Genomic DNA, 19317 nt, shown 5'->3' with positions numbered 1-19317 from the left:
GCCTCGCTTGCCTCCCTGTGCTTGACCCCTGTCCCTGGTACACTGGGGACATTCTCTAATAACTTGTTCACTATCTTGTCACAGTCCTGACAGCTTGAATAATAATGAACCCCACTTATAGATTGGGAGTACGGGGGAGAGTTCAGTGGGTAGAGCAAATGCTGTATAAACCCAATCACTTGGCTTTGGATGCCCTGCACCCAAGTAAAAGCTGGGCAGGGCAGTGAGTGCTTGTAACCCCAGCACTGGGTGGTAGACACAGGTGGATCTCAGAGGCTCATTGGAGAATAGATCCAGGATGGAATTCCCACATCAGCCTCTACACACACACACACACACACACACACACACACACACACACACACACACACACACACACACCACTTTGTTATTTGAGGCAGAATCTTACCCGTGCTGCCCACAAACTCTCAGTACAGTTGAGATGAACTTGAACTCTTGATTCTTCTGTCTCTACCTAAGTTCTGGAATGACAGAACATACCTTCTGTCTCCCACACCCTGAGAGCTAACGCGGTGTTGGGGACGGAACCTGGGCTTCATGCATTCTAGTCAAGCACCTTAGAGTCCAAACTACACAAGGGGATTTTTAGAAAGTTCAATCCATGCATTCTTTGAAGCCATAACTCTCCAGAACCTTGGAGACTCAATCCTCTCTAAAACAGGGCTTGATGTATTAGGCCTGGGGTGGTGTGTACAGAGGGAGAGATGGTCAGATACCTACTGTTTCCTGTTGGCCTTGGGCCAGCCCTGCAGAGTCCTCCAGGACAACATAGGCTCTTCCGTTCTGTGAAAGACTTCAAATGGTTAAAATAGCAGATTTTACTTCAGACACAGGCTTCATCTAGCTGCCTATGAGCCATCTCTCAAACATCTAGCATCTGCTGTAATGATTCCCTCACTCCTCTCTCTCTCTCTCTTCTCCCCCCTTCTCATCTATTGATGTCTACAATCTACCTGCCTATCCACCCATTATCTCTTAACCACTATATCATCCGTCACCTAGATATCTAGTGCTATCAATCACCTGCTCACTTATCTGTCTCTCACTTTCCATCTATCAGGTATCATTGACTTTTCTATCATCTGTCTACCTACTCATCTGTCCATCTATCTACCTATTCATCATCTTTCATCCACCTAACTCTCCATCCATCATATATGTCCATCCATTCATCCATCCATCCATCCATCCAACATATATCTATGTATCATCTGTCCACCAATCCTTCCATTTGTCCATTTGTCCATTGCCTATCTCTACCATCCTACTTATTAATAACAAATTCATCATCTATCTGTATATCTATCTGTGTCTGAAAAAATCCCTAGGGATTTCCCAGCACTAGCTAGCTAGCTCTCTCTCTCTCTCTCTCTCTCTCTCTCTCTCTCTCTCTCTCTCTCTCTCTCGGATTAGCTCACATGAGATGGAGGTGGGAAGACAGGAGTTCAAGGCCATTCTTATTGTGAGTTTAGATCCAGTGGGCTACATGAGATCCTGTTTCACGAAGACAGAGCAAGCATGGCGCTGGAGAGAGAGCTCGGCGGTTAGGAGCACTTGTTCTGGCAGAGAACCAGGGTTCGATTTCCAGCACCCACACTGCAGTTCATACCATAACCCCAGTTTCCAAGACTCCCTCTTTTGACCTCCAAAGACACCAGACATACATGTGGTAACACACTCATACACATAAAATAAACAAAAACAATTAAAGCAAATAAACAAACAAAAAGGAATAATTAATCCAGACTGTGAACATATCAACTGCACACACTTCCTGGGAGGGCCGCCTGACGTTGCAGGCTTCCGTTGGGTTTTACCAGTTTCCAGAGACAGCTGTGGGCCCCTCCATACATGGCCTTCACCTTCCGAGGAGTCTGGCAGAAATGAGCTACATAGCTCCTTGTTTGTAGAAATTATTAGGTTTTCTCTGTTGTGTGTGTATGGTATGGTATGTGGACACGCAAATGGCATGGTGCACATGTGGAGGTCAGAGGCCCCCTCCCAAGTGTCGGTTTTCTCCTTCCACCATGCGGGGCTGGGGAATCGAACTCAGTCATCAGTTTAGGTTGCAAGAGCCTTTACTCACTGAGCCAAATTCAAGGCCTCCATGTAAGAGGGGACGCCCTGCTTACAGGCTGCATGTAAGAGGGGACACTCTGCTTTTAGGCCTAAGTTCATTTCTTCAGGTATGATTCTCCTTCACTCGCCATGGACCCCAACTTTACCACCTATACAAGGGACATCACACTTGGCCACTGTGCTGGGCCGGGTGGTGGGAGAGGTACCCTTGGTCTACCAGGCCTTGGGAACGAGCATCAAGCTTCATTTGGTTTCATTCAGCCCTGCACCCACAGGCTCTCAGCTGGGAAGGCGGGACCAAGGGTGTGAAGGGCTCCGGGATTCTGATATAAGGAAGATTTCCAAAAACAACCATGGAACTGGAGAAGGGGCTCTTCCAGAGGGCTCGAGTTTGGCTCCTAGCACCCATGTCTGGCAGCAAACAATTCCAGGGGATCAGACAACCTCTCGTGGCACATGTACACACATACACAAGTAAAATTTAAAATGAGGTGTTATTTTAGGCTAAGAATTACAGCCTTTCTATGTGTCTGTCTTTTTTGCAGGAGGCGGGATTTACTTACTGCTGTTTTCTACCTCAGGGAGTATGCCCTAGAACACTGTCCTTGGAGCAGAGAGGCCAGAACCATTTCAATCACAGCAGCTCTGCCTACCAGCTGGAGATCCTCCGTAACGGTGAGCCTGGAACTGGAGCGGTGGCCCAGCAGTTAAGACTGTCTGCTCTTGCAGGGGCCCTGAGTTCAGTTCCCAGCATCCCCATCTGTGACTCTCAATGACTTAAAACTCTAGTTCCAGGGGATCAGACACCTGTCTACACCAGGCATGCACATGCATACACGCAGGCAAAACGTTCACCCACAGAAGTGAATACATTTAAAACATTTTAGATTTAACTTTATCTTATATGTATGACTGTTAATCTACGATTATATATGTACACCGCACTCCCCGGGAACCAGAGTTACATACAGATGACTGTGAGTCACCATGTGGTTGCTGGGAATTGAACTCAGGACCTCTGGAAGAGCAGTCTGTGCTCTTAACCTCTGAGCCATCTCTCTAGCCCCCAAGATTTCTTTCTTCAAGTGTGTATATGCTCTCATGTGAGTGGTGTGTGTGTGTGTGTGTGTGTGTGTGTGTGTGTGTGTGTGTGTGTGTGCCAGACAAAGGCAATGGATCCCTAGGAGCTGTAACTAAAGGTTCTTGTGAGATGCCTGGAGTGGGTGCTGGGAACTGAGCTCTGGGCTTCTGGAAGAGGAGCAAGGGCTCGTACAGGCTGTTTCCACCCTTCCATGCCTCTATGTTCTGTCAGTGTGAGGGCTCAGGGGTCACGGGCTGGCATTCTGCATGTCTAGTTAATAACTGCTCGCGGGACAGGGTGGCCCAACAAGTAGCTTTCTGTTACTATGACGACACATCTGAGAAAACCTATTTAAAGGGAAAAAAGTTCCACGTGGCTCAGTTTCTGAGGGTTTCTTCCATGCAGGGCTGGCCCCATGGCTTCAGGCCTGAGTCTAGGCAAGACAGCCTGTGGCAGAGGAGGCCGCTCCCCTCACAGAACTGAGGAGAAAATGTGAGAGTAGAAGAGAGAAGCCAAAAAGATGGAGGGGGCTGGGGAGGGTTCTCCTCTCCCTTGATGGTTCCTTCATGGTGAAGATTTGGAATCACCTGGAGGACATATTTCATCAGGTGAGGAGGGGGTACCTGCCTAGAGCTGGGGTTGCATAGCACAGAAAATGGGCTGAGCATCACCTCTCGGCTTCCTGACTGGGAGCAATGTGACAGCCACCTCCCTTTCCTGCCGCTGTGACTGTGCCCCATGATGGACTTTGTCCCTTCAACCCTGGGTTAAAGAAAAGATTCTTCCCTCTGGAAGTTGTTTTTGTACGCTACTCTGTCACAGTAACAACACTAATGGATGTGACCTCCGTTCAGGGCACAACCCCGATGACCTAACTTCCTCCTGCCAGGTTCCACCTATTAAAGCTTTTACCACCTCCTAATAACTGCCACCACCGTGGGATTCAAACCTTTAATCCGTGGGCCTTTAGGGGGCATGAAGATCTAAACCTGAAATCTGCTCGTTTTACACTACAACCAGGGGAACATTTGCTGCTCCAAAAAAAAATGCCTTCATCTCCGAGCCAACTAGTCAGACACACCTGCTGCCTGAATTCCATAGTCCTTCCTTCAGGGTTTGGCTTTACAGCATGAGGTGGGGGAAGTGTTCCAGCTGCCCAATTTCTCTTCCCAGAAACATCCAGGTATAAGAGACATGATACTTTTCTGTGGATTGTTTACACATTCTGGCTTGCACAGTCCTCTCAAAGCACTACACCCGCTCCCTCTATTCAGGAGTGGCTCCAGCCAGGTTTCATAGGGGTTTTGAAGCACCAGCAGGCAGCTTCCTTACCAAGGAGTCCGGAGCCTTCTCAGACAGCCTCTTTAGAGGTAAGGGTGTGTGTGTGTGTGTGTGTGTGTGTGTGTGTGTGTGTGTGTGTTGTGTTATGCATACACATAGTTGTGTTGTCATAGAACCTAATTTCCAATTCTGCTCTTGCCAAAGGCTGGGTGCCAACCACTTATCCTTGCTTCTGGCCCATCCCACCCCATAAGTCCCCTCAACACCATAAACTCGGGTGTGGCCAATGGGTAGTGTTCACACCCACAACCCCGACACTGGAGAGGCTAAGAAGAGCATTGTGAGACTGGCCTGATGTATGTAGTGAGAGCCCATGTCAAATGAAACGAAACAGTAGACTCACTGCAGATAGCAAAAGCCAATCCCGTTCCTCCGGAGAGTCTCATGGTTTTAGGGGCTCTAGGTCCGGAAATGAGATGAAGACAGATGCCAGCTCTGGAAGACATGTGCAGTGGTTACCATGGCTGTGATAGACAGGGTTTGAAAGGACAGCCAGGGGTCAGGTAGGCAGCAGCCTCTGGCAGAATCTGCCTATGTGGACTGTAAGGTACTGCAGCTCAGAGCTGGAGGGAAGTGAGTCCTACGGATTTGTTTGCTGTCTGGTCCCCAGCCTTGAGAGCTGAATGTATTCTGAATAGATCAGGATCCCCAGGAGGTGAGGGAAAGCCCCACCCCCACCCCATGCCCATGAGCCTCCCTGCTGCGTACAAGCCTGAGCCCTGTACTTTGTGTATCAGGGTGGTATCTTGTTGGCCCTCTGTTGTCTCTTGTTATGCATGGTGGCCTTAACACCATGTGATGTATTATTTTGTGTATGTTCTGTGTATTTGTGGTGTGTATGTGCACATGTTCATGTAGGTTCACATGTGCCACACACTGGTGTGGCGGTTGGACAAGACAACAGAATCAGTTTTTTCCTTGTACCTTTTGTGGGTTTTAGGGCTTGAACCCAGGTCTTTAGCATTGTCCAATCAACGCTACTGAGTCATCTCACTGGCCCACCTACTGTGGGTTTATTTTAAATTGTTTTTGTTTTGGGAGGGGTTGTTTGAGACATGTTATGTAGCTTTGACTGGCTTCAAACTCATAAGGATCAGCCTACCTCTGCATCCCAAGTGCTGGTATTAAAGGTGGGTGCCACCAAGCCTGGCTTTCTGCTTCTGTCCTGTTTCCCCTACCTTTTGAGACAGGGTCTCACCAGTAGAAGGCTTACTTGGAGCTGTGTAGATCAGGTTGGCCTTGAACTCGAGATCTGTCTCTGCCTTCTGACTGCTGGGGTTAAAGGCATGCATCCCATGCCCAACTCTCTATCTTGCTTTTGTTTTTGATATAAGGTCTCTCATTGCATCTGGAACACACAAATTCAGCCAGATAAGATGTGAACCCCAGGGGTCCTCCCATCTCTGCAGCCTGAGCAGTAAGACTGCCAAGCTTTAAAAAATCACTTTGTCGTGTGTGTGCGTGTGTGGGACTCGTGTGTGACAGAGCATGTTTGTGGAGGTAAGAAAACAACTTGGGGAAATCCGTTCTCTTTTCCTACTATGTGTGTCCTGGGATAAAACTTTGGTTGTTAGGGTGTGGTACCTTTGCCTGCTGGGCCATCCAGCAGTCCACACCTGATTTTATGTAGGTGCCGGGGATTCAAACTCGGATCCTTATGGTTATGAGACAAGCAGGGTATTAACTAAGCCATCTACTTGCCCCATGGTTTTACTTGAAAATGATCAAATGATCTTTGCTCAGAAATCATTTCCTAAGATGATGTGGTAAGATGCTGCCAGCCATTGGCATTCACTAGCAGCTTGCCGGAGTGGGTCCTCACACCTGTGCTCTTGGATCTCCAGGACCCCACAGGAGAACTGCCTCCCTGAAGCCATCATCTGGAAGAGGAAGGTGACATATTGCTAGCCCTCAGGTAGCTCAGCCTCTGCACCACCTCCCATTTCTGCAGCTGCTGAGCCATCAAGGGTCAGGGTGGTGGCTGACTCAGATGTGGGTCAAAGGGCACCACACCTTCCAAATGTTCGCCTGTTATCTTGGGGAGCTGCTGTAGGTCTGGGGTGTGGACCCACTGGAGGAAAAGGCACAGCAGCTGCTGTTGTGCTATGTGTAAGGGACAGTTGAAGTCCTGTGGGAAATCTGGGACAGACCCTTTGTCAGCCTTGTGGCCACCATGAACTCTGACACTGCGACAGTACAACCCACTCAGGGAGTCCTTGAGAGTCAGGCCCAGCTGGGTGCCTGTAGACATGGACAGGAGTCTCTCCCGAAACTGGTTCACTAGCATTGCCCGACGCGACGTTCTTGAGGGTGACTGGGACCTCACAGACAGCAGCTGCATTTCCCTGGAGAGTGTTCCAGGTGTCCATGAGGACCACATCTGCTTCACTGGTAGAATGGAATTGGAGACTTTTTTATTGTATTCATTTATTTTTGAGACAGGGTGACCTGTAGCCATGACTGGCCTTGAATTTCCCTTGGAGCTGGCCTTGAACTTCTGATCCTTTTGCTTTTTTCTACCTTCTAAGTCTAGAAGTACAGGCTTGGGTGTTTTTCCTCCAGTAAGTTTTTATTTTTATTTTATGCACATTGGTGTTTTGCCTACATGTGTAAGGGAGTCAGATCCCCTGGAATAGGAGTCACAGATGGCTGTGAGCTGCCATGTGGGTGTTGGGAATTGAACCTGGGTCCTCTGGAAGAGCAGCTCTTAACCACTGAGCAACCCTTCCAAACCTCCCCCCCCCCCCCAAGCTTGTTTTTAAAATTATATTTACTGGGGCTGTGGAGATAGCTTGGCAGACAAGAGTGTTTATTGCTTGACAGGTGGTAGGGGCTTGTGCCTTTAGTGCTTGGAAGGCAGAGGCAGGCAAATCTGTGAGTTCAAGGCCAGACTGGTTTACAGAATGACTTCCAGGACAGCAAGGGTTACAGAGAAACCCTTTTCCAAAAAAACAAAGGAAAAAAATATAAAAAACTGGGTACTACTGTTGTGGAGGTCCAGGGGTTGGTTCCCAGCACCCACAGGGCAACTCACAACCTCTTACAACTCCAGACCCAGAGGACTCATTGGCTTCTCTGGACTCTGTGGACAGCAGCACACAAATGGTACAGAGATTCACACACACAAATAAGGTGTTGCAGGATATATGATCACACTGTGAAACCCAAAATTGGGTTGTTTATTTAAAAAACTGTTTCCAGTTATGGTGTGGCTCAACTCATAGCTCACACCTTTCATCCCTCCGGCTGGAATTAGTACACAGGCCCTTAGTACACACCTTTAATCCCAACAATGAAGGTAAGGGTAGCTTGAAGAGGGAAGCACCCATGTTTGAAAATGGCTTCTAACTGACTAACAGTCAAAGTGATGAAGCAAAGAAAGATTTGACAGAATAGGATATGCCCAATGCCCAACTCTCACAAGAAGAGGAAAGGGAAGCTACCTGAGGGGCAGCACAGGGGGTAGGGTGGAGGGAGGAGGAGAGGCAGTTTTACCAGGACAGTGGTACAGAGGCAGGTTGCAGAGAGAGAACAAGCTAGACACAGGTAAAGATAGAACATGTCAGAGACTGAGGAGCCAGAAGATTAGAACATTGCCAGAGTTAGTTTAAGGCTAAGCAGAGCAATTCAGGAAAGGGATAGGGGAAGTGAGGGCTGAGGCAGATTGAACAGTCATCTTGAGAGAACGGCTGAGTTGAACCAGCCAGCCAGAGCTCAGAAAGAACTAGAAAGGATGAGCTTATTCAGCAGTAAGTCTCAGGCTGAAAACATTCTAGGCCTAGGTGAGATTATATGAAGTCAAGAAGCTTCTAGGACCAGGCCTAGGTTAGCAGACGGAGGCAGAAAGCCTTGGAGACAACAATTACAACAGGCAAATAAAAGTTACTTTTACCACAAGTAAATTAAATCTTTAAATTACACTGAACTTTTGTTTGGAGGTCAGAGGACAATTTGCAGGAGTCAGTTCTATGCGTGAACTCAGGTTCTTAGGCTTAGCAGCAAGCCATTACCTGCTGAGCCATCTCACTGGTCTGCAAGAGGTTGTCTTAAAAAATAGACAAGCAAGCTGGTGAGACGGGGACTCAGACACTTCTGTTCCATCTTGGACACACATACACTAATAATAAAATTTAAAACCACAAACAAAAATAGTAGTGGGGATGCAGCTCAGTTGGTAGAGTGCTTGCCTAGTATACACGAAGCTCTGGGTTCCATCCCCAACACTGCAAGAATAAAGCGGAAGTGGTCATCTGCCTGCGTGCATGTGCACCTGGGATGCCAGTACTCTGGAAGCGGAGGCAGGAGGATCAGACATTCTAGATCCTATCTGCTACACACTAAGTCTGAGGCCAGCCTGAGACACATATCATCTTAAAAACAAAACAACGAAAAGTGTAGACATGGGTAAGCCAAAGTCAAAGAATGTAGACCAGCAGGCTCAGAGCGGCTGCTGAGTTAGCAGGAGGATAGATGGGAGATGGCTGGCGTCCAGGATTCCAGCACGAGTTATGGATGGGAAGAGAATTTTGTTAGACATTGGGTTGGAAAGATGGCTCAGTGGTTAAGAAAGAGCACATATTGTTCTTGTAGAGGACCTGTGTTTACTCCCAGCACCATGTCAGGCAAACACAACTGCTCTAGGTGATCTGACACCTCTGTCCTCATATGCACACATACACACAAATAAACAACTAGGAAAAGAAGTTGGGTTGGCTCTGTGAGTAAAACACTTGCAGCACAAGGCTGGAGACCTGGGTTCAGATTCCCAGAACCATGTATAAGTCATGTGTTTAATCGCAGTACAGGAAATGAGAGGTAGAGACAGAAGAGTCTCCATGAGCTCCATGGTCAGCTGACCTGGCTTATGTAATGGTTAAAACTGTCCAACTCCTAAGACTTGTTCTCTTTGGCATACACTAAGGCATATGTACCCCGAGGGGTCTGAGCCCACCACAGACACATATGGACTGGGGTATGGGAGGGAGAGATTGACTGGTTGGGTAGAGGTTGGGGGTGGCTGAGCACTTCACACCCAAGGCGTCTCCCACCTTCCTACCTGAGCCACATCAGCAGCAGTCCCTTTGGGGTCTGTGAAAGAGGCCTGCTCTCCAGCAGTTCCCTCTCCTTTCAGGCTTCAGGGCAGAGCTGGCCAGTGGGGTGCTGCCCTCTACTGCACATAGAAGGAGCTGCAGGGGAACCTGGCTGCTGGGTAACAACAGCCTCCTACCACAATCCAAAGGCCCTATCCTCTAGAGTTGGACAGCTGGGAATGGTGGTACACACTTGTAATCCCAGCACTGAGAAGGCTGAGACCGTTTTGCTTCAAGTTCAAGGTCATCCTGGGCTATGAGGAATGATACAGAGATATCTACTGTGTCTCAAAAAACCTGAAAGTCTGAGTTAAGGGTCACTTCTTAGGGGCAGCTGTCACATGACTGATCACAGCCTACTGTCACTGGAAGGCTCTGGCAGCTCCTGTGGATGGCCTGCGCTTCCTCCCTGACTCCATACTCTGGCTTGGTCCTTAGAGGCTGTGTGACCTTCCTGGTGGTCTTCTCCAAGGTGGGCCTGACTCACAGGGTCACAGCCCTGGAGCCCCAAACCCTTGCTAGGATCAAAACTCCCTTCGGCCTCACTCTCTGCCCTACTGTCCCTGTGCTCCCTCCATCCTGGGGCTGCTGGAACACTGACCCTGTACTGTGACCTCTGTCACAAAGGAAGCAAAGGAGGCAAAGGAAGCAGCTGACGCAGACGTCTCCCGGCCGAGGGCTCCCGGCTGGTTGCAGCTTCCCACCCTCGAGCAGCTTCCTTCATCCTGGGACAGGGTCATGGAGATCAGGCTGGCCCAGGACTTACTGTGCAGGTGAAGATGACCTTTGACTTGGGAATCCTCCTGCCTCAGCCTCTGAGGGCTTTCTGCATGCTAGGGCAGTAAGTACACTGTCACCTGAGCCACATGCCACATGCCCAATCCAGCAGCTGTCTTGGGAACCCACACCTGTCCCCAGTGTGGGTCCCCCTTCTGCCTGCCACAGCTGCCAGGAATGCCATCCCAGTGTGTACAGCAGCCAGCCTGGCCCAAGGCTGGGGTGGGGCCTGGCCAGTCTTTTTCTCCAAGCTTCCTGCTAGGGCTCAGGGTGATGTTTGTTCTGACATGGCTCAATGTACCCCAACAATCAGCATGAATTGGCTTTAACTGTAAATCACAGGCTCAGTCTCCTACAAAATATTTTATTTGTTATCATTGTCAGATAGGGTCTTGCTGTGTAGCCCAACCTGGCCTGGAACTTGTAATCCTCCTGCCTCAGCCTCCTGAGTTTATTAGACATCTCAGAACTTCTTAGACATCCGCTCTGCGGTCACAGCAAACGAGGTGCAATCTCAATGGTGTTAATCCGGAGGATGGTCTGTGGGTTCACAATGACTGAAAGAGAGAACCTTGTCATGGGCTCAGTCTCATGTCCTTCAGACAGCTGCCAGCCAGGTCCCTTGTTCCTACTCTGTTTATTTGATGTGTACCAACCACCTCACTCACTGTATAGGCTCCACCTACAGTTGTAAAGGCGGGGTCCAGTGACCTATGGTCAAGGGTCTGCTCTTACAGCCACATTGCCCTTAAGGCTTCCAAGGCAGGATAGACCGCTCACAATTGCCACTGTTACTATTTTGGGGGGATATGAGAGAGCTGATTAAAAATATTTGTTTAAATTGCCACAGTGGTGTGTGTGTGTGTGTGTGTGTGTGTGTGTGTGTGTGTGTGTGTGAGAGAGAGAGAGAGAGAGAGAGAGAGAGAGAGAGAGCATGCACTTATTAGAGGACGACTTGGGAGAACAAGTTCCTTTAACCAAGTGGGTTCTGGTGTCAGCAAGTGTCTTCACCTGCCAAGCCATCTCATCAGTCCTGGGCCTGGCTTGGGACAGGATCTTGCTGTGTTGTCCAGGCTGGCTGGGAACTGTGTCTCAGCCTCCTCAGCTCACAAGTGTGAGCACTAGACCTGGCTTTATCTGCTGTGGTATCACTCCCAGAGACAGGCTCTGTAGCCATTCCACCATCCTGGGCCCTTCCCTGGGGCACCTCTGTTCTGCAGGGATTGACTGGTGCTCTCTAACCTCTATCCATCCATGGACTCCCTACTGCTTTGAGGATGTCAGAACAAAGCAGGCAATGGGGACCAGCCACACCTATTAGAGCCTAGTAATTAGATGTTCCCTCAGGGAAAGGAGACTGACTCAGAGACGAGGACACTGGTGTTCCCTCCTGACCTCCATGCTCCACCTGGCCTTGACACCATACCTACCACCTGGCACTGCCCACCCATGGCTTCCATCACCACAGAGGACTCCTGCCAACCATCCCAAAGGAAGCAGTGCCCCGAGAAGTCACCATTAGGCTTCACCTGCCCTCTCTACAGGTCAGCAGTCTCAGGGCCCCACTCCTCTCTGTGGGAGAGCTTGTCTTTGCTTCCTGAGGCACTGTACCCTCCACACCCCTAAGCTGGCTATTCCCCCAGCTTTTCTCCTCACACTGGCTCCAGGGCCTCTTCAGCATCCTCAGCTTCCAGCCTTCAGATGAGCCTCCCCAGTTCAGTTCCTTAAAAGTCAGCCAGTAGGCCATGGCCTGGACCAGAGGGTGTTCGTATTTGGCACTTCCATGACACTGCTGGGGCCTATCCCTAAAGGGCTAATGAAGGCAGCAGCATCACAGGAGAGGACGCAGCCTGCCTGGCCTGGCCGACCGACTTCAAAGAGCACAGCTGGCTCCCCTGCTTCCTGCAGAGGTCATGGACCTGCTCCTGAGCGTCTAATCATGTCTCCCTTTAAAGCATCTGTGATGTCGCATGCACGAGCAAATGTGCTGATGACAAGACGCTGCCTACCAACAGATTCCTGTCCTGTTACTACCTCAGCCCGACCTGTGCAGGGTGAGCATTCCCAGCACGTGTGGGAGCTGCTTCCAGTTTTCCAAGACAATCACCACAGAGGATATGCCACTGCTATACCCCAGCAAGGTGGCTGCCATACTGGCATTGCAGCTGCTTTGTGGTCTGCATGTTACAATGGGGCAGTGTGATAGTCCTGGGGCACTTCTGATCCCACACAATGCTGGCACGATGACATTCCCCTGGCATTGCCCAGCTACTTGGCAGAGAACATGGGCACAACCACTATGTGCTGGGAGCACAGGGCTCCAGTACACTGTCTCACACTTACTTTTTTTCTTCCTGAAGTTTTTCCTTTTCCTAAATTTCATGTTGATTTTGGGCCATGATTCTGTCTTTTCAATGACTGTGGCTTCAACTCGTACGAGATCCTTTCTAGAAAGACAGAAGAGAAACAACACCATGACAGTGCACCTCCTTGATTGCCTTCCAGCTTCACCCACAAACTTTGGAAGCTCTACAAAGAATTACTCGTTTTGCAGTGGGATCTCATGCAGCCCAGACTAACCTTGAATTCTCTTTACACCCAAGGAATGAACCTCTGCTTTCTGTATAGGGACAATAGCCATGTGCCACATACAGTTCATTCATTTTGAAAACAGTGAGAAAGCATCGTAAAGAGTATTAAAAAAATATTTTAGTCAGGTGTGATTGCAGATAACAATATCTGGGAGGCAGGCACAGGAGGATGGCCACAAATTCAAGGTCAGCCTAGAGTTCTAGTCTAACCTGGGCTACACAGTTAAACTCTGGCTCAAAAACAAAAACAATCAAACACCAAACCCCACAAACAAAAAACCAACAAAGAAAAAAAAATTTCAATTAATTTTGTTTGTGGTGTTGAGAACACAACCTCAGGGCCTCAAACATAAGAGGTAGGCACTCTATCTCTGAGCCGAACCATCAGTCCTTAAGATGATCTGGAAGATTACACTGACTGCTGGCTAAGGTGGGCATGCCTTCCAGAGCTACATAGAAAGACCCTGTTCTCAAGAATCTGAGAGAGGGGGGGGAGGGAGGGACAGGCAGACAAAGAGAGACAGACAGAGACAGAGAGAGAAAGAAGAAAAGCTACATTATAATTAGTGACTGACAGTCACCCAAGTGGGTGTCTCCTGGGACATCAAACAGCCACCAGAATTCTACAGGAAGCTGCTGCATTAACTTTTACAGTGATGTCCGACAATTCCCAGTGGGCCTGACCACACTGTGTCCAGCCTGTGAACCAGCCCAGTCCTGGACCAAGCCCAGGATTTAGAAGCTCATTACCCGAGGAGTGGCTTGCCGAGGAGTGTGAAGTTGTCTGTCCCAACCAATAGGACCTGAGAAGATAAAATGGAGCAAATTTAATCCCTGGGTCCTCACGACTTCAAAGAGACCACTGGGAGAGGGTGGTGATGCCTGCACAGGAAACTGAAAACACAGAGAGCTCCAAGGCCCACAGTGGGGGGAGAGAAATGACTGGAGAGGCAGACGCGGAGGCTCAGGAGCAGTCTGGTCTACACAGCAAGTTTGAGGCTAGCCTAAGGATACGACGAGGAGACCATGGCTCAAATAAAACAACCAGATTAAGCTCCTTGGTGGCCATCACTGCTGCCCACACCGCATTGTGCTGCTGGAACTTCCCAGCCTCCCCTACAACCGCAGGTGCTAGAAATCCCGCTTCAAGCTCAACTGGAGGCTTATGTCTGTGATGGAGGCTATGGAGACACAGCTCGGCTGGATTGCCTCCCTCCAGCCCTAGTCTCCCTTTTGTTCTGTCCCATGCTGAGTCTAGCCCGTGCTGGCTGTGACTCAGAAAACCCTCAGCAATGCTCACTGGGCGCCAGAGTCCCTGAGTCCACAACACGGCATGCGCCTCACCTTCTCCAGCCGAATCCTCTCTCCACACTTGATGTCCAGCTCATTTTCAATGAGAATCAGGTCCTCAGCGGTCACCTTCCATTGGTGGCTGGCAAAGTGCACGACAGCAAAGAGTCGGCCGTACTGGCCCGCAGCGATCAGCTCATTCACCTTCTTCACAACCTCTGCGGGACAGTGGGCGGCAATCACTGGACAGGTGGATGGCCAGCCTGGCTCCCCTGTGAGGAGTGCTCCTGCAGTCTCTCCAGCCCTGCTTACCTACCCAGTAGGCAGGCCTGGGTTGGGCTGGGGCTCTCAGGAGCACTGGCAGGAAGTGTTACTCCTGCAGTTCTGGATCAGAACCCTCATCTTGTTTGCTTATTTTTTTTTAAAAATCAATTAAGAACCAGTGTACAAGCAGAACATGATGGTGAACACCCATAATCCCAGCATTTGGTAGGCTGAAGCAGGACTGCAGTGAGTCTAACCTGGACTACATCTCAGGGCGAGGCGTGTGCAGTCTAAGAAGTGAGAGGACACTTCTGTAGCCCTAGGAGCTGGATTCTATGCCTCTCAGCTGGCAGGAAGCCCTGCCCACCCCAGCATTTTCCCAGCCCCCACGGGGCCTGCCTTCCCTCCACACTCCTTCTCTGGCAGGCCCACCTGCCCTTCCTCCACACCCGTTTCTGTTCCTATCACTACTGCCCTGGCTCACGTCACAGTCCCTAGCCCTCATCTTTGCCCTGAGAAGACACCTACTGAACACAGACCCCCCAACCCTAGGCCAAGGCCTGGACACACAGGACAGACATAACCATTCCTGCCCTGGAGAAGGTCAAGGTCAGAAGCAGCTCCTGGCATCCTCAGTGAAGGCTCCATGAGGATGCACCAAATAGGCAGACCTCTCCTGTGGTGGTGCCCTGGACAGTGAGTGAGCACTGCCAGTCGGCAACAGAAGTGCTCCAGGGGACAGGCAGGACAGGCTGCACACACACAAACACTGCCATTCCTCGTCATGACATTCATGGATTCTGTTATCTGTGGCAAGTCCTCCCAGCAATCCCAGACCTCCAGGGGTGACTATACTTAGCTTGAACAGGTTCTCAAACAGTATTTTTAAATGCCAGAATATTCCCTGCAATGACGGGAACCTCTAGTTTGGGGGAAGTGGAGACTGACTCTTCGGCTGGCAACAGCCACGCTGCCTTTTCCTGACTTGTAGCCCAGGTCGCACATGAACTTGTGATCCTCCCAACTGAACACTGGGATGACGGGTTGCACTGATATATAACATAGCCGGAGATGGAGGTGCACCCATACCCCTCTATCACCTGACTGCTTCATGGCAGATGCTGGAGGGCTGTTTATGAAGAGAAGATTCATCATAGATGTTGGTGTTTATCAATCAAAATGAATGTGAGGTCTCATGTGTGCTGTGGCTTAGAGCACAGAGTTCATCACCCTGCTCTGTGGCAATGATTACCCCAGTGGCTCATGGGAATGGACACTTGGTGGTACCCTTTCATTTCCCTTTTTCTTCTGTTATTTTTGAGATACAGTCTCACTCTGTAGCCTAGGCTGGCCTCAAACTCTACGTAATCCTCCTGCCTCAGCCTCCCAAGTGCTAGGGCTACAAAGGCCACCCTGCCTAGCCACTGCAAAGTCTTACCTGCATGGTGTCTAGTCTCTTCAGCAGGGTCCGGCAGAACCACTTCTTGCCAGGGTGGTGAACTCAGGGAAGTCTTAGGAACATATCTGCAAAAGCCATTTCATAAACACACATCACATGCTCATGAAAGGCACCTTCAAGTCTCCCAGAAACAGCTGTGCAGTAGGCATCAGGAGGGTGTGTGCAAGTTTGCTATGGAGGAGCATAAAACCCACAACACTGATGTTGGCTCTACATCACTAGCATAGGGGTTTCAATCCTTCTATCCCCAGAGGAACGTGTAGACGTCAGACTAAGCCTCGCCTATGTCTGCCATTCATAAACACACAGGACAGCTCTGTACACATCTATGCAATGATAGACACCTTCACCATACCAGTTCTCAAGAGTCCCTAGGAACATAAACTCCATGGTCCACGGCCAGGCAGTGGCCTTGAGGGACCAGGATTCTCTAGAGGCTCTGTCCTGGGTGCCGTTAGGTCCAGTGACTGGACACGACAGAGCCAGATGAAGACAATACAAAGGGGCAGCTGGGAAAATGAAGCCAGGAAGGAGGGCTGGACCTGTCACAGGAGAACTGGAAGAACAGGCACTCAGTGAAGTGCCACTTGGGGTTTTTTCATGTTTTCAGACTCTGTTTTGTAATTTTCCTTCTGAGAATCAAAAAGGCTTCTGCTGCTGAGACTATCCACACAGTGAGGATACTGATATATTTTGGCCAAACCATCTGCTTGTCAGATGCTGTTCTGGGAGGTATACATATATGTAATCTATGCACACACACACATGCATTATTTCTGTTGAGGACAGAATTGTATGTGTGCATGTATGATGTATGTATACATATTTATGCTGAAGGTGGAACTCAAGGTTTCAAGTATGTTGGCCAAACAGGCTATCACTGAGCTGTGTAGAGAAATTTGTTATTTTGTTTTAATAACCAGGTTTTTCTGTGTAGCCCTGGCTGTTCATCTGCCTTTGCCTCTGCCTCCTAAGTGCTGGAGTTAAAGACTTTCCACCAAGTCTGCTATGACACCCAGCCTCAAATGTAGATGTTTTAACTTGAAGGTAACATTTACAGATAAATGGAAAAATCACCAGACCCACATTTTGGTATTTTACCCTTGTGGATATGAAGCACTCTGTGAATTGAACCTTCGAGAAGCAGACCAGAGAGAGGCTGTAAAAACAAGAGAAACATGGTGGGTAGTTACTATGATGATATGCACAGATCTGTTGCTGGTAAATAATTTCACCTACTGTATGACAACCTGCCTCTGAAAAAAGTCCAGGTGAGGACTGGGGATTGCTCCATGGGTAAAGTGCCTGCTATACACATGTGAGAGCCTGAGTTAAGGTCACCAGCATTAAAAATAAAAAGCCGGCACAGCACTGCCCTTCTGTTACCAGACTGGGGAGTAGAGACAGAGATCTTGGGGGCTGGAGAGATGGCTCAGCGGTTAAGAGCACCCGACTACTCTTCCAGAGGTCCTGAGTTCAATTCCCAGCAACCACATGGTGGCTCACAACCATCTGTAAAGAGATCCGATGCTCTCTTCTGGTGTATCTGAAGACAGCTACAGTGTACTTATATATAATAAATGAATAAATCTTTTTTTTAAAAAAAGAGAGAGATCTTGGGAGCTTGTGGATTACCAGTCTAACCAAATAGCCAGCTCCAGGTTCACCGAGAAACTTGTAGAAATCAGGTGGAGAGGGGCTGGAGAGATGGGTTAGTGGTTAAGAGTAACTGCTGTTCTTATAGAGGATAAAGTTTGGTTCCTAGCACCCACATGAAAGGCCAAGAGTTCCTGCAACTCCAGCTCCAGGGATCTGTGATGAACCAGCCTGCTTCCATCTTAAGCCAGAAAGCCATCTTATAGGAAGGAAAAACTAGGTTCATTCCTGTTTATGATTAAATCTGTTTCTCAAGGATTGGGTTATGCCCCACCTTAACTACAAATGGCTTTACACTGCCTGTTCCAGAAAACAGCAACCATACCCTTGTTTCAAAGTTATTATGACTACCTGTTGTTATGACCACCTTGCAAGGGCACCTTTGCTTCAGAAGGTTATTATAACCAATTTGTTACGCTATGTTCTGCTTCTGTAACCCCACCCCTCACTTGGAAACCTTCTACTCCTGAACTATAGAAACCTTATTTCATCCATGTCCAATGCTGACCTCCTGAACCCTGCCTTAGGCAGAGGAAGCCTGTGTACCCGAGTGAAAAAGCATGCTTTAATTAATTTGGCCATGATGATTTGAGTTGGTGGTCTTTCTCCTGGCATCTATGGATTAACATCTGAACTCCTCTTCTGGACTCCAAAAGCACCTTCACTCAAGTGCACAGAAAAGACACGCCCCTACCGCCACACAAACAAACATCCCAATAAATCTTTTTTAAAAAGGAAACGAAAAGGTATTAGACAATAGTGGCCACCTGACATCATCTGCTCTCCACACCAGCATGTGCACCCACCTACAAACGTACATACACATAATACATACACAAACCAAAAGGTCTGGGTCAAGAGTACACTGCTTAGTTACTAGTTATGTTTCAAGATAGTTCATTCCATGGTCTAAGGTCCTAACATTAAAATCACTCACTCCTTTTTTCAACATCATTTTTTTTCTGATCCGAGGGTGGCTAGCAGCCCGAGGACAATGGTCCACATTCAGGCTCTACTTAGCAGCTTCTAAGTTGCATCTCTACGTATGTATGACCCTGGGTAGGTCACTTCTCTAGGCCCATTTGTGTGTCTTTATTATGGGACCTAAACATAAGTTTAAGAGCACTTGTCAGTATTAACCAATGAACTGAAGGAACCACGTTCTCATACTCCAAACCCAGTGCAATATTCACGACGCTCGCAACCAACACACCAGGTACCAAGGCGAACTCAGACACACATGCGGCAGTCGGCAGAAGCACCGCTAGTTTCCTCCCACACCAGGCCTCCCTGGTCTCACCAGGTCCGGGTCCCTGGGATGCCAAGATGCTACGCCTACACACAGACACCAGCCGCCCGAAAAAGCCCGGCAATACGGAGGCCGCTATGGCAGCCGCCATTTTTCCACAGTAGCAACCGGAACCGGAAGCGGCGCGAACTTTGTGCGTCAACGCACAAGCCCAGTAGGGAACACCTGGAGGAGGGAAACAGGGATCCTACTGCAGATCTGCTTCAAGTCACTGGCTTGGCAGAGAGTACAGGAAACGGGCCGGTCGGAAATCAGTACCCTGGCTGGCAGCGCAGGTCCTTTGCGGACTATGGTCCGGTGGGGAACGCGGTCCGACAGGAACACGGGTCCCAATGGCCGAGCAGGAAGCATCAGTCAGG

At 49.2% G+C, this 19317-nt stretch overlaps 1 protein-coding gene across 2 annotated transcripts; it reads right to left on the bottom strand.

The window, feature by feature from the left end:
- Nucleotides 1–5507: 5507 nt before the first annotated feature.
- On the bottom strand, nt 5508–19213 carry Mrpl21 (mitochondrial ribosomal protein L21). Of its 2 annotated transcripts, none has more exons than XM_087562325.1 (7): nt 18950–19073; nt 17095–17152; nt 15973–16058; nt 14325–14488; nt 13731–13783; nt 12733–12836; nt 5508–6402 (listed from the first exon to the last, which is right to left on the bottom strand). In XM_087562325.1, the coding sequence occupies exons 1-7, from the start codon at nt 19047–19049 to the stop codon at nt 6341–6343; spliced, it is 627 nt and encodes a 208-aa protein (XP_087418451.1). In that variant the 5' UTR covers nt 19050–19073; the 3' UTR covers nt 5508–6340. The 2 variants fall into 2 exon arrangements, with proteins under 2 accessions (XP_087418451.1, NP_001101037.1); NM_001107567.1 differs by lacking the exon at nt 5508–6402 and adding an exon at nt 10735–10946 and having other exon boundaries at nt 18950–19213.
- Between the last annotated feature and the right edge of the window lie 104 nt (nt 19214–19317).

This window comes from Rattus norvegicus, chromosome 1, assembly GCF_021556685.1.
Source record: "Rattus norvegicus strain SHRSP/BbbUtx chromosome 1, alternate assembly SHRSP_T2T, whole genome shotgun sequence".
Classification (NCBI taxonomy): domain Eukaryota; kingdom Metazoa; phylum Chordata; class Mammalia; order Rodentia; family Muridae; genus Rattus; species Rattus norvegicus.
Note: the sequence above shows the minus strand (reverse complement) of the source record. Positions and strands in the feature narration are given on the sequence as shown.

Excerpts from the sequence above, each read along its gene's own strand:
- Mrpl21 (NM_001107567.1), bottom strand. The coding sequence starts at position 19,049 with ATGGCGGCTGCCATAGCGGCCTCCGTATTGCCGGGCTTTTTCGGGCGG. Across the intron at positions 14,489-15,972 it reads AGAGACTAGACACCATGCAG|AGGTTGTGAAGAAGGTGAAT; the intron begins GTAAGACTTTGC and ends ACTGTCCCGCAG. Across the intron at positions 13,784-14,324 it reads AGAGGATTCGGCTGGAGAAG|GTCCTATTGGTTGGGACAGA; the intron begins GTGAGGCGCATG and ends TTATCTTCTCAG.